At 38.2% G+C, this 14,681-nt stretch overlaps 1 protein-coding gene across 1 annotated transcript in view; it reads left to right on the top strand.

Moving 5' to 3' along the window:
* KCNK5 (potassium two pore domain channel subfamily K member 5) overlaps positions 1-14,681 on the top strand; it is a 34,203-nt gene that overhangs the window by 14,084 nt on the left and 5,438 nt on the right. Inside the window, exons 2-4 of the mRNA XM_023924398.2 lie at positions 10,832-10,943; positions 12,339-12,505; positions 13,948-14,116. Coding sequence (XP_023780166.1) covers positions 10,832-10,943; positions 12,339-12,505; positions 13,948-14,116 — 448 coding nt within the window. The remainder of the gene's footprint in view (positions 1-10,831; positions 10,944-12,338; positions 12,506-13,947; positions 14,117-14,681) is intronic.

Here is a 14,681-nt window from a genome sequence, read left to right as displayed (position 1 = left end):
CTCTGAAGAACTCCTCCTCTCTTACTAAGACGATTTTACTAGAGGACAAAATTATGTCTGCAAGCTCACAAATTGTTTCCCCTGGACTGTGTCCTGAAGTTTCCAGACTCATAAATATTATATTTGTGCCACAATTAGAGTGATATGTTTTTCAGGTTCAGACATGTAAAAAGATGTTTCTTTACATCTCTTCTAAATTCATGATTTATTGCATTTATTGCATGGTATTGTACGATCTTCAGATAACAAGCTAAAACCAGATAACAAGCTAAAAACAGAATAGAACATATGTCTTCTAAATTTATATTTTAAAACTTTCCCCCCTTCTTGTCTCTGACTAATGAGAGCTATTTCTGGATAATAAATTGAGATTGTACTTGAAGAGCATGATTTCTGCTGTCTACTATGGGTTAATTAACATTGCTTTTCTGAAGGATCACTTAGTCTGATTAAATTTTAATTGAAAAACAAGAAAACAGATGAGCACTTAAAAGACTGAAATAAGGTGTGTTTCTGTGACAAATGTTCATTTTCCACCCTCATTCATTTTGCCAACTAGGAAGTATGTAGAGTAAGGGGACACAGAGACAAAAAGAGGTGCTTGTGCTTGTGCCTGCACTTCTGTCTTTAATGAGACTGCCTTTTGCATGTTAAATCAATTACTTTTCTCTCTTCACTGGGTTGTCACTGTCAGCAGTTATGGATTAATAAAGCCCAGTGCTTGGTCCCTGTTATGAATTTATCATTTTAGCATTGTTCCCACAGACACTCCGCACTTGTAAAAATGCAAATCAAAACCCAGGAGAAAAGATCCTGAAATGACCAGATTAAAATTTGTCATTCTGTTCCTTTTGAGACTCAGTCCACTGAGGAACTGTCTGCATTGTTTAATATGTGTGTAATTGGTGTTGTGTTAAAATAATGTTGCCAAAGAGAAAGGGTGGAAAAGTGCTATCTATCTATCTATCTATCTATCTATCTATCTATCTATCTATCATCAGTGCCTGGGCGAAGGTGTGGGAAAACTCCTACTTGGCAGAATAGTTAGAAAGCACGTCTGTTCTGCAAAGTCAGGACAGATTTTTAAGCCACTAGTCATAATAAAGGTAGGGAGCTGTGACAGTATTATCTCTTAGGTTTTATTTATAATGGCATTGTATCTAAACACAAATGCTTTTGAAAAACTTCACTCATATTTTTTTGGAAGGTCCTGGAAACTGTATGCAATGGTAAAATGTGGTGGGTTGACAGTGGCTGGAGGCCAGACACTCACCGCTATCACTCCCCTCCACAACTGGACAGGAGAGACAAACAGTGAAAAGTTTGTGAGGTGAGATAAGGACAGGAAAGGATCACTCACTGATTACCATCACAAGCGAAAGTTTAAACTTGGGGACATTAATTGAATTTATTACTAACAAAATCAGAGCAGGATGATGAAGAGTAAAATAAATCTTAAAAACACCTTCCCCTCACACGTCCCTCCTTCACAGGCTCTACCTCCTTCCACTCAGTGGCTCAGGGAGACAGGGAATGGAGGCTTACGGTCAGCTCATCACACATTGTTCCTGCCACTGCTCAGGGAGAGGAATTGTTCCCCTGCTCCACTATGGAGTCCATCCCACAGGAGACAGTTCTCCATGAACTTCTCCAACATGAGTCTGTCTTATGGGCAGCAATTCACTCTGAACTGCTGCAGTGTGGATCACTCTTCCATGAGGTTCAGTCCTTCTGACACAGCCTGCTCCAGTGTTGGTCCTACCAAGTCCTACCAGGAAACCTGTTCCAGAGTGAGCTCTCCACATGGATCTGCACATTCCTACCAGGACTCTGCTCCAGCACAGGCCTCCCACGGGGTCACAGCCTCTTCTCAGGCCTCCACCTTCTCTGGTGTAGTGCTCCTTCACAGGCTGCAGGTGGATCTCTGCATCCCCAAGGAACCTCCATGGGCTGCACCATGGGCTGCCAGGGGTATGTCAGCTCCAGAGCCTGGAGCACCTCCTGCCCCTCCCTCTGCACTGATCTTAGTATCTGCAGAGTTGTTCCTCTTACATTCTCACTCCTCTCTGCTCTGGCTGCAGTTACATCTGAGCAATAACTTTTTTTTTCCTTCTTAACTACATTATCATAGAGGTGTTACCACAATTTCTGATAGGCCCTGCCTTGACCAGTGGCGCATCTGTCTTGCAGCTGGCTGGCATTGGCTCTGCTGGACATGGAGGATTCTCACAGAATGTGAGCTGTGTAGCACCCCCAACTACCAAAGCATAGCCATACAAACACAATAGATTCACTAACCCATAGCAAGGATGCTGTTGTTTAAATACTCTGTGTATTTACAGGTGATTCTGAGATTGGGTAGTGTGAATTTTAAGAACAACTAATGTGATAGAACTTCAGATACATATAGGAATTCACTGGTGTATCCAACAAACTTTTGCAGAGAGATTTGGAGCTCATGTTGAGCAGTTCTAGTTTGCTTTAGAGTATGCCAATGTTCTTCCTCAGTTCTGAGCACCTAAATAAACCTTATAGAAGCTTCCTCAGAATTATACTAAAGAGTGAATATTCTCAAGTGTAAAGCTATGTGTATAGGAAGAAGATGTGAATGTTTTCTAATCCCTCTTCAAACTCAGTTGTGCCCTTTGAAGAACATACACAGGGCTTCTTTACCATGCAGTGATACAATTATTTAGTCAAGAATATTTTTTCTCTGGTAAAGACCATTTCTGTATTTCTCTGCGTTTGGTACTTTCTTGTCTTTGGTATTCTTACTGGACAGCCTGTTCTGTGCTGGTTAATCAGTAAATCAAAGGGGATGTTGAGTCCTAATCCACAGTTTTCTTCATAGCATGTATTTAATTACTTTAACTGGAATCTGCTTTCAAAATCCAGTAAAGGACAAGGTATTGCACTCTGTGCTTTCTCCATCTAAGTGGAGATAATCAAATATTGCAATAAAACTAGCAAGACTGCTTTAAAAGAAAAGAAGTGCCAGCTGTATTGGAGTCTTGAAACAGTTTTCCCACTTAAAAATAAATCAATAATGAATTGTGACAAAATGACTTAAATAAGAAATCAAGAACGAGACATGTAAAGAAACCTTATAGGTGTTCTGTGTTCTAAACTAACAGCCAAAAATGATGTCTTTTTGCTGTCTGTTGTATGCAGAGTAAAAACCAGGCATGTATTTACATGCATTCTTTAAATATCAGGCTTAGATGTAGGGACAGCTTTGTATGGAGTGGCATGTGCTAGAGGCTCAGTTAGGTAAGAAGAATTCTGCTTAGGTGAAGGCACAAGTTCCTGACAGACCTAAGTAAAGCATAATGAAGGGAAAGCAATAGAGTGTCTTGGCTGTGTAATTCATTTATGCATTGAGAAGCAGTGCTGCATGAACAGAATTAAATACTTAAGAAGTTGGCTGGGTAAATGAAGAATCGACAAGATTAACTAAACTTTTTCTGCAGAACAAGTTCAATCTTGTTATATAACCTTTTGGTTATTTTGGATAAAATGTGTTATATACAATACATTTGAAGTCTACATATACCTTTCTGTTTTGTATGTTGTAAGATACTGGTGGATCATTTAAAGTCACTTGTAGTAAATTTAAATAACTTTTATAATTGCCTCATTGAAAACACAAACAAACAAGAACAACTGACATGTTGAAGCAGTTAAAAAACCGCAAACTTCTGAGTTCTTCTTTCTTTGAAGACTGTGGAAAAGTGAGAAGATAATATTCTACCACTGTATTGATAGAACTGTTAAAATATCATCTCATTCTGGATTAAATCTTGCTATTGTTGGAAAAAAACTCCTTCCTTGAAGTCTGTTTCTTGCCAGGATATTTTTCCTCTACTAGGAATTTTCAAGACTTTGTCCTTTGATAAGAGAACTGTATTTTAATACTAAACCGTTGATTGAAAAAGGCAAAATATGTATGTACTTGCAGTGTATTTATAAAGTCATTGATTATGACAGCAAGGGGAAAACTTATCCCCTGCTATTTATAGTTGATCTACATAGGGATGTAAACCTGGGGAATAACACTTGCTTTCCAGGGTTTGCTTTTATTTTTTCTTCTATTTCAATTAATAGATAAGGAGGAAGGAATACTCGTATTCGATCTCTCTAGTTTTTTGCATAATCTTCATGTATTTTTTGGTTATGTGTGTTATTTACATCTGTCAACATCAAGCATGAAGCTTGTGGAGTTTCTGTTCTTCTAAAAGTGAAAGTTAACATTATTCCCTCAATGACTACTTCCTATTTTTTGCTTCAGTTTCAGCTTTGACCTTGTGGAAGGTGACTACCATCCACACCGCATTTTCCTGTTGGAAACAAGCTGTTTCTGCCCTGGGTTTTGTTTATTAAAACAAACTATACAAGTTCCAGGATTACCAAGAGTCTTGCAGAACCTAGTTTAATATAGACCATCTGGGGATTCACTTCACTCTTTTATGCTTAGTAGATCCAGAATCAGGCTTGGTAGTCAACTGATGTCCTCTACACTTAAAGTGGTATTTATTAATTCTCACCATCCTTCTATAATGCAGGTGCTGCTGACTCATATCCTGCACCTCTTGCCCCAACCACCTTCCAGCTCAACTCTCTGCATAGGTCAGTAAAGGACAGTGAAATTTTCACAGGCTGTCAAGACACAAGGATGTTACCAGTCTGACTGAGACAATGTGGTTCATCTGTCTTATTTTTCTTTCTCAAAAAAGGTCGCAAACCATTCCTCACAGAAGAGAAGTAGAAAATCCAGGACTCAGCTAAAAGACTTCTTTTTACATCTGGCATGGTTCTTGCCTTGATACACATGAAATTCGTACTGCAAACACAGATAAAACTGAGAGGGAAATGAGAGGTCAGCTATCCTAAGTCCTGCTGGTTCATGTAATCCTACAGAGACTGTGCAGGATTCTGTCCTGTGCAGGAGACTGTCCATTTCCCTGATGGACAGGATCTTCTATTCAGTTGAGGCATTATCGGGGATGCAGAGTGAAAGCCAGTCACCTTCAATATCTACCTTGTTTGTTTGTTGTTTTTTCCTTCTCCAGTGACTATAACTCAGAATAATAGATTATGGTGTTTAGAATTACATTAGATATGTATTTTTTTTTTAAACAACTAAACACATGAAACAGAGAAATTAAGAATTAAGCATAAAGAAATGCCTGACCAGGAGAGAGGGGGAACTGACAAGGGCAAGAAAGGAGCAAGACTGCAAGATAAGATAAAGAGCTAGAATACACAAATGAGATGCAAAGACAAAGGCACCACAGGATAAAGAGATTCTTTGGACCTCTAAGCTGGAAAGAAAGGTATCAAAGTCCAAAAAGTGGTCAAAGGACTAAAAAGAGCATGTACAAGAAGACAAGGTGAAAATTCAAGGAGAAAATTGCTGACCTCATCCCAGAGACCCCTAGACAACCACTAAACTGACCAAAAAAAAGAGCAGTGTGCAGCTGCAAAGGGGTGTGGAGCTAATTTTAATATGAAGCAAGGACAATCGATAGTTAAGAAATGAATATGTATTAGGTGTATTGTGTAACCCTAGTTTGTAAAGGATAAAAAGAGAAAGCCAAAGCTTAAAGGTGTGCATGCTTTTCGGAGGAGATATCCCCCATGCACCTCATGCCCTGAATAAATTCATACCTACTCTTATAACTACTGTGCGAGTTATAGAGTTCTTTTTCTATCCACATACCACACACAAACTTACTCAGTAGTTGAGCTATGACAGCTGTAAGCCAGGATTAATGTGTTCTAGTTTTACTGTGAACCTACAACTTGATCTAGCTATAAAGTACTTAGAAAATTCAGACTCTGCCCATGAAATGGGTTCTGCTGCTTTTAATGTGCAAGCGGACATAAAAGTGCAATATGCCAACAGGACAGGAAACTTCTGACCATGTCCACTCTGCTGCCTGTCTACATAATGAGTCTGAGGAAGCTGTCCTGTCAGTCTGGCTATGGCCACCCACAGGCATTTTTCCTTCAAAAGGGTTACTGGCTGAGAGGTTTTATTTCTCTTTACTTATATAGACAATATTATCCAGGTCAGCAGAGCTTTGTAATGTATATCTGACCTGGGAGTCTTAACATGTGACTCAGGTTTTTTACAATTGGAAAGATATTCGTTAACAATTAAATATGTTTTTATTGCATTTTAAAATAAACAGCTGGCTGCTACTGTAACTTTATAGCTGCAGCCAGAAAACCTAAATCACTGTAAAACCCACGTGGAACACATAAAAGGGTTTGCAATTTGCATGGCATGCATTTTAACTGTTTATGTATTTTTAAAGTCACTACGAGCTCTTGTTCATGTTTGTTTTTGTACGTTTTTGTTCATACAACTGCTTGTATTACTTCACCTATCTGTTTAGCTGTGCTGCTACTGGATTTGGTTAAAATGGAAATTGGTTAAAGATGAACAGCAGTATACTGTGCATCTGAGAGTTTAAAATTTATTACCCTGGATAATTTTATTGTGATTGGCTAAATTGTCAGTACTATACATACCTATGATTAGATAACTAGTGCACTTTTCTGGTGTCTTCAAGTTGTATAAAAGATTCAGATATCAATGTGAAAAAAAGACTGCTGTTAAAGCTTACATTCCTTGTGGGAAAATCTCTAAAGTACTTGGTAGATTCGAAATCCAGTGGTTTTCAGCAAACTAAATCTTTATGGCCTTGATAAAAGAGCTTGAGAAAGAAGTGAAATTACTGCTATGCTCTTTTGGAGTCTGAAGTGAGGACAAAGCCTAGGAGTCCTCAAAGGATGTGGCAGTTATAGCTTTAATGGATCCAGCTTTTGGATTTAGTAGCAAGCTGTGATTGTCCCTTACACTGTGATACTGTTTAGTGTAGAATGAAAGACATTTGGTCTAATTTTAGGCTTAATAGTTCAATTACATCTTCTTTCTTGTGGAAAAACAGCATTTCAAAAGACAATTGTTCACACCACTGGGAGAACCTTAATGCTGCTGTTAGATCTGTATGTCAGATCCCCAGGGAATGCTTCGAATAACATGGGAGGCTTTAGCCTCTTCAAAGAGACCTGGCTCTGAGCAATAACTGGCTGTTCTTCCTGTATGTAATAGGGTGCCTGTGGGGCAGGATCTGTTGCTCTACTTTATATATAGCCAGTTTGTTGTCTTCAGTCCCGTGTATTTGTCAATCTGGCCACAAGTACCTCAGAAGTCCTTTTTTCTTCCTATTGCTATTGTCATTAGACCCAATTGTTCCTTATTATAGTATCTTAAGATTTTCTTTCACTCCTTAATTCTTAGAATAAAATAAGTAATGGTGTGTGACCTATATGGGCCAAGACTTCAACTTGCTATTTTTAAATTTGTTTTGAGAACTTTCCAGCCCTACTCTTACTCATATAGGGAGGATTTAAGTGGCAGGTGCCTGAAACATCTGAGAAAAATTCCTCTTCTTGGTCCAAGATAGAGGAGATTTAACAACTATTTCCTGTGATACCTGGTGAATTCAGAGTTCCCCTGGTCATCAGGGGGTTAATAAAAATGTCACCAAAGCCAGTAAACACAAGGCTGTATTGGAGCAGTGATGGGGTTTGTGGGGAAGTGGGAAGGTACCTCACAAATGGAGCATGTTGTCTGCTTGATTACTTTCAAATAACTTCCCTTTTTCTACTTGTGTTATTGGCACCAGAAGAGGTAGTAGTTTTAAGGCTGTTTAACTTTCAACAATAACACCAGATTCTCTAAAACTTCTTCCCCTTTTTCGTTTGCCAAGAAGCAGAACTGGAGTTGTAGGGAATGAGGGAGAAGAGGGGTTTTGATTCTGTAAGGCAAAAGACATTTGACTGAAAATACAGTTTTCCCTTTATCGGTATGAACTGTCCTGAGGTGACACCTAAGGTGATATATAAATTATGAGTTAGTTATTTTCAGCTTTTGCATTTGGACATACTTGAAAAGGCATTCTTAAATTACATCTTTCAAGATACTAAGAACACTTGCACCATCTACCCTCTTCTTTCTTTTCTTCCTTGCCTCCTGTTTTACAGTCCAAGGACTTTTTGGAGGAAGTTTTCTGTAGTTTAAGAAATCAAGCACAGCCAAATTGGGGCATTCTGTATCCTAGCATATGAAAACAAAGGTGTCTTTGACATTGGAGCCTAACAGATTTGCCAAGCAAAAAAACCACAACCATGTTTGCTATTCAGTTGTACATCACTGTCCACTCACTTTTTTTTTTTGGTCTTTTTTTTTTTGCTGTTGTTTGTTTGTTTCAAGCCATAATCTTTAATTTTTCAGTACAGGCTAGAGTTATGCTGCTTGGAAATCAGCTACATATTTCCCACAGCACCAAACCATCTAAGCATGTTTCGTGACCATCCTTGTTCCTGCAGCTGGGATGCATATAGTGCATTCAGACTTATTGCAGGCATAAAGTAACTTAAAAGACTGGACTGTAGATCATAGATGATTGTGTGCCAATAGCTGTGTGCAAATAGGGACAGGAAGAGGGTGTCAGCTGTGTCTGGAGAATTATCTGTGGTTCACTATAGCAAGGTTTCATATAACTGGTAGAGCTGGCCATCTTCCCCAAAATGTTAGCTGCCTGGCTGTGAAGGGCAGCTGTGTGCCATTCAATCCAGCAGCTTATTCCCCTCAGATCTGGGCCCTCTTTAGACCTCCAGACCTCAAATCCTGGCAGGTCTTGATATAATTGTATGTACCAGGAAACTGAGCTCATGAGGTCAGGCCAAGGTGGATTAATGCAATGAGATAATGACCTGTCACAATGGGAGCGGATAGTTCACTGGGTCTCTTGGAGATAGATCACTTGCTCTGTGAGGAAACAACAACTAAAAAAATCCAAGTCTGCTTATGGAATGAAAAATGCCTGGAAGACTGGTGCTTAGTGTAACATTTAGGCAGTGGAAGAAGTCAAGGCATCTTTTCAAGAATAGCAGATAACAGATTGTGTTTTCCAGGTGGTTTGGATGTCCTTTGGGACTTTCAGAAAGTTTGTCTGCAGACCATGGCAGAAATGAGTGATTGTACTTTGATTGGTTTCTTCTCAGATGAGCTCTTGTGATTTTATTTTTATTTTTTTTTGAAAGTGGAGTGGTATTGTGTGTTTTACTTGTCTGCTCTCAACCTGCCTGTTTTAGGACTGCTTCTCATTTGTATACCACTTTCTCATGATAAATGAGTACCTTGGTGAGAACTCTCTCCTTTTCTATCCAGAGCCTGTAGGGTGTAGAAAGATACTGCATCTAATTTTACACATACTTTAAGTTTACCAGGAGAAAAAAAATCTAGTTCTTTACCTTCATTCACTTCCAATGTGCCTCCTTTTATCTTTTGAAACGGCCTGTGTGTTGAAAGTGCATTTTTAATTAAATTGTTTACATCTTGTATGTGTACAATACATTCACTTTGAGGGCATTTTTATTACAATAGGGGGGTAGTGATATGTGATAAGTCTCAAGAATAATTAAAGCCTGTGTTAACTTGTGTATGTTATCAGTAGTAATTGAACTTTGTGTTGAATCTCTACTGGGTCCAAAATCAGATCTTAATCGAGTAGAAAGGAAGGAAGGGGTGATGGGGGAAGGAAGAGTTGGTTGTAGATACCTTTATAAGTTCTTGACAGTTTAAGATAAACATCACCTGTCATATTTATTTCTAAAAAATAAATATGTTTTTTAAAAAAATAATAAAATAATTTATTATTATTATTATTATTATTATTATTATTATTATTATTATTATTATTATTATTATTATTATTATAATTTTTAAAAAGGTATATGGCTTCCAGTTTTTAGATATTTAGCTGCAGACAGCTTTTATGTTCAACACTTATTGAGGGAGAAATGCAGACAGTGGGTAACATTATAAATCAACATTTGGAGATACCTGCACCTTTTATGCATATGGATGTAGCCTCAGTTTTGTTCAGTGTTTACACTGAAGAGAAAAAAGCTGAGTAACTTGGTAAGGCTTTAACTGCATCATAATGCGTCCGAGCAAAGAGTTAAATAACCAGAGATTTCCCAGAGAGAATATGGTATATCTATTTTTTTTTTTCCTTTAACTTTGGGGAGGTAGAAATGCACTCCAGAATCAGCAAGATGCATGGTTTTAATCTGAAACTTTCACTTTCTGCACTAAATAATAATTAGTGCTTGGCATTCATCATGGCATACCAGATTCCAGCATGGGAGAAGAAAAGGGCCTGATTCAAGGACAGCGATTGGATTCCTGTTGCATGAAATGTTGTGAAAAAAATGTTAATTTCTCTGTCTTTGAAAAGTTTTACCCTTTGCTTGTACATGGTCTGACTTTGGTAGAGACAGCAATTGAATTAACATGAAGCACATGAGCTTTGACAAGGATTCTATGACATTCATACCCAAGTCAAGCTGAGGAATGTAATAGTGTTTTGAAATGGATAGTAGTTCTGAAGATGTCCCTAATATTAAACCAAATTTGAGATCTGCACTGTAGTTTAAATGCTAGTTCAGTCTGCAGGAGTGTTACTTGCTCTCTGGAAGAGTTCCATTTGGTTTAAAGTTGTCAAGTAAAAGTTTATCTAATTAAAAGTCCCTATTGAAATGTGAGAGCACCTGCATTAATTTTTCTTATGTGAAGTAAATTTTTAGTATTTTCTAAAATTATTGTTAGTGAATATACTAGGCCAGCCTTCACAAAAAACTCTGAGATTATTTTGAAAGTATGAGCTAAGGGGGAAAACCTGAGAGGGACAGATAAATTGCTGTTTTAGGCTGCCAGGATTTTACAAGGTTGATTGTTACTTTTTCCTTACAGATTGTGTCAGATGCTGCTGGACAGGGGGTTGCCATCACTGGAAACAATACTTTCAACAATTGGAATTGGCCTAATGCTGTGATCTTTGCTGCTACTGTGATCACTACAATCGGTAAATATTTACTATGTCAACCTTCCTAGCTGTAGTTTTCCTCAGGCTCTAGTGTGCTTGTACTCACCCATTTCTGTGTCAAGGTAGCCACTGAATAAAGTCGCCATGCCTGGAGCTGCCTGAAATATGTGTTCAGATTCATAGAGGAAAAAAACGAGGGTTTTGGTACTTTCTCCATGTGTGTACTGAAGAGAAATTTGTTCCTTTCCAATAAGTAATGGATTAAAGGTGCTGTTGGGGTTGGCTGGTGTTATTCCAGTTCCACTGATTCATGCACTTAAATTTCCAATCATAAAATTCCAAAAGAAAAGCATAACAAAGCATTCCATTAAACTAATACCTAAAGTAAGAGTATATGAGGTTTTTGTATTGCTGTCTTTTTACACACATGCGTCCTCTTGAGGTACTACTAAATTATCAGTGTTACTGGCTTGCAGAACTAGCTAGACGTTTTATCTACCTCTTAAAAGGTGAAGCAGAGCTATGGTTGCTTTTTAAATATTACTACTGATTTGTGTTTGTAAGACCTTCTGCACTCTAAGACTTCTTCCTCCTGTGATATATATTTTTTCAGAACTCAGCATCATTTACCTTCTGCTTTTACAGAAAAATCTTTGCTACATGGTGTTTTTACACACTTGTTGAACCTACAATTAAAAAAAAAAAATGGAATGGAAAATAACCAGAGAGGATTGGATGTCGAAGTCCTACTGTAAAACCATATGCAGTATTGTAGGTTTCCTTATTATTTAAAATTTCCAATACCCAGCTTATATTATAGCTTTCATGTTGAAGTAAATAGCACACCTAAATAAGAAAACTCTGTCAGAAGTTCAGAAAATAGGCTGCTGATTTTAGAGCCTGAATCTGTATGTCCTGCTCGGTTCTGTGCCCAGCAGAATGAACTAAATTAATTTGAAATGTTTTGCACATAGTTGCCTTGCACTTAACTCACAAGCTCTTTCGCTGCAAAGGTCACAAGTGTAATGTGTATTGTGGATCTTTCACCTGGGAGCTAGCTTCAGGATGAATTTTGAGTTTCATTCCATAAAATTGAATCAGTCAAGTTTTAACAGTGCTGCTTAAGATTGGAACATCATATTAGAAGTTTTGAGATGAGCTTTATTTTGTGTTTACCCCATCTTGTCCAGAAAAAAGATGCACAAAATCTAGGGAATGCTGAAGTGCGGGTTTTTTGCAAGTTTGCTAGAGTAACGTTGGAAGGCATCCAGAATCAGAAGATAAGCAGCTGCAGTAAACTAAATTCCTTTTAGATGGTGAAGTAAGGAATGCCCAACACAGTAGGAGCTCACACAGAATTGTTTTGTGCACAGATAGAATTGCCTTAAATTCTCTTCAACAAGAGCAGAAGGAGGACATACTTATCTCTTTCAGGTTACGGAAATGTTTCCCCAAAGACACATGCTGGGCGTCTCTTCTGTATATTTTATGGGCTTTTTGGAGTACCTCTCTGCTTGACATGGATCAGTGCTCTGGGGAAGTTTTTTGGAGGACGTGCCAAGAGGCTGGGCCAATTTCTGACAAAAAGAGGAGTAAGCCTGGTAAGCCCTTACTTGTTTACCCATGAACCGTGTGGTTTTGATGCATGAATTAAGCTTACACTTCTTAACTTGCTTGCATATCTCATAGTAAATGAACACTTGCACAAATACAAATTTTCCCAAAAGGTGTTGCATTGAAACAACTGAAAGAGGGATGGGGTCTGATGTGTTAGTTCTGCAAGAAGTTTAGCAAAATCAGATCTCATAAAAACCTTTGGTACTACTTCTCACATTAAAGACCTTTAGGACAAATGTACATGAGGCTCCATTTCACTCAAGATGTTTCATTAAAGCTCCTCAGTACAGAAATGAAAATACGCTATCCTGCTTGACTCTCACCTGCCTATGTGCTACTATGAATATTTCCTACTCTGCAGTGAACCTACTGCAAAATTGTGACAGCTATAGCTGGTCTATAAGCTGCACAGATAATTTGGCTTAACAGATACCAGCTCGACCAGCCTATCTCATTAGGAGAAACAAGTCCCTGGACAAGCACAGATGCACCCATATAATTGGCCAGTAAGCTGGGTGGAGTTGAGACCCTTGACCAATCATGTCTGTAAGCGTGGGAAATTTGAAAGCCCTATAAAAGGAGCTACCCTACAATAAACTCAGACTGTTACTACATGAACCCATTGTGTGCATGTCACTTCTCCTGTCTCCAGGAGGAGTAACAACATCAGCGTAAGACAATATAATATTTTGTTGTGAGTTACTGACTTGTGGTTTTTGGTTTGTGACATTTTGTTGTTTTTTTGGTAATGGTTTGTTTGGGTTTCTTTCTCTCTCTGTCTCCCTTCCCCACTGCAAGTGAATTCTCAGTTCTAACTCTGCACAGAGATGGGAAGCAATGCAGAGTCATAGTGCCTGCACTGGGGCCACTGGGGCTGCTTTACATCCTGGTTTCAAAAACAGAGCAAGAACTTTTTTGGTTCTGCACCTGAGAAGAAAGTACAGAAAATAATAGTGAAATACATGTGTGTGTGAGCAGGTTTGTACAAAGGTTGTGTGGATGGCAAAGGGAAGGAGTCAGAAATAGGAGAGAGGCATCTTAAAACACTTCTGATCTTCTGTATTCAAATGAGTAAAAGAAAAGTTAGAGGTACTGGTGGCTTTTTAGACTAGAGTGCGATGTCTATATCCCATGCCAATCTATAAAATACCAGGGACACCTTAAACTTTTCCAAGAGCATGAAGGAAAACTATGAGGAAATAATCTTTTTTTAGCAAATAGTTGTAAGAATAGGGAGTTCTGCCTAAAGGGAAATAAAAAAAAAAAAAAAAATTGTGTTTACTTCAGTCACTTTCAGTGAATTTTAATTATGGATATTTCAAAACTGAAATATCTGGTGCTGCCAGATAATTATTGGTGCTATGAGCAGGAAAAAATAATTTTGAGATATTTCCCTAACTTTTTCTAATTTTTTTTTTTCCTACAGAGGAAAGCCCAAATTACATGCACAGCTATTTTCATTGTTTGGGGTGTCTTGGTCCATCTGGTTATTCCTCCCTTTGTCTTCATGATGACTGAAGGATGGAATTACATTGAAGGCCTCTATTTCTCATTCATCACCATCACCACCATAGGATTTGGAGATTTTGTTGCTGGTCAGTAATTATATTTTATGTATTATTTCATTACATGCATAGTGTGGCAATTCTGCTTCCAAACTCTTAATTTGAAAAGATGTTTTCTAAGCTTTTCCTTGCAGGATAGAACATTCTGTTAAGGCTGGATACTGATCCAATGGACTAGATCTGGCTCTTCAGTGTTGGTGTAGATGCCTAAGGCCTTTATTGGGTTAATTTTGCAGCCAAGTTCTAGAGTTTTTAAGTCCTTTTTGTGCCCCAGGTCTGTATTTCAGGCAAGGAGCTACGCTGCCCACCATGGTAGTTCTGCACCTTTGAATGGGATCCAGTACACTAAGCAGGATGTGTAGGCATTGGGCAATGCTTTCTACACCTGCCTATAACTAGCCAACACGGAATGTTGAGCATATTCCTCTCTCCCTCCTAAACCTCTTCTTTCTTTAAAATCCACTGCTTTGTTCAGCACTTTGGTCCTTGTAAGTGGAACTCTGAATCTTTTTTTCAAGGAAGGTACCTATATATATATGTACTTCAGTGGCAAGAAGACTTGTAATTTTCAAATGGGAAAGTGTTCACTTTTATA

The sequence above is a fragment of the Cyanistes caeruleus genome, chromosome 2 (assembly GCF_971803275.1).
Source record: "Cyanistes caeruleus chromosome 2, bCyaCae1.hap1.1, whole genome shotgun sequence".
NCBI classification, from domain to species: Eukaryota; Metazoa; Chordata; class Aves; order Passeriformes; family Paridae; genus Cyanistes; species Cyanistes caeruleus.
This window is presented reverse-complemented; position numbering and strand designations above follow the sequence as displayed.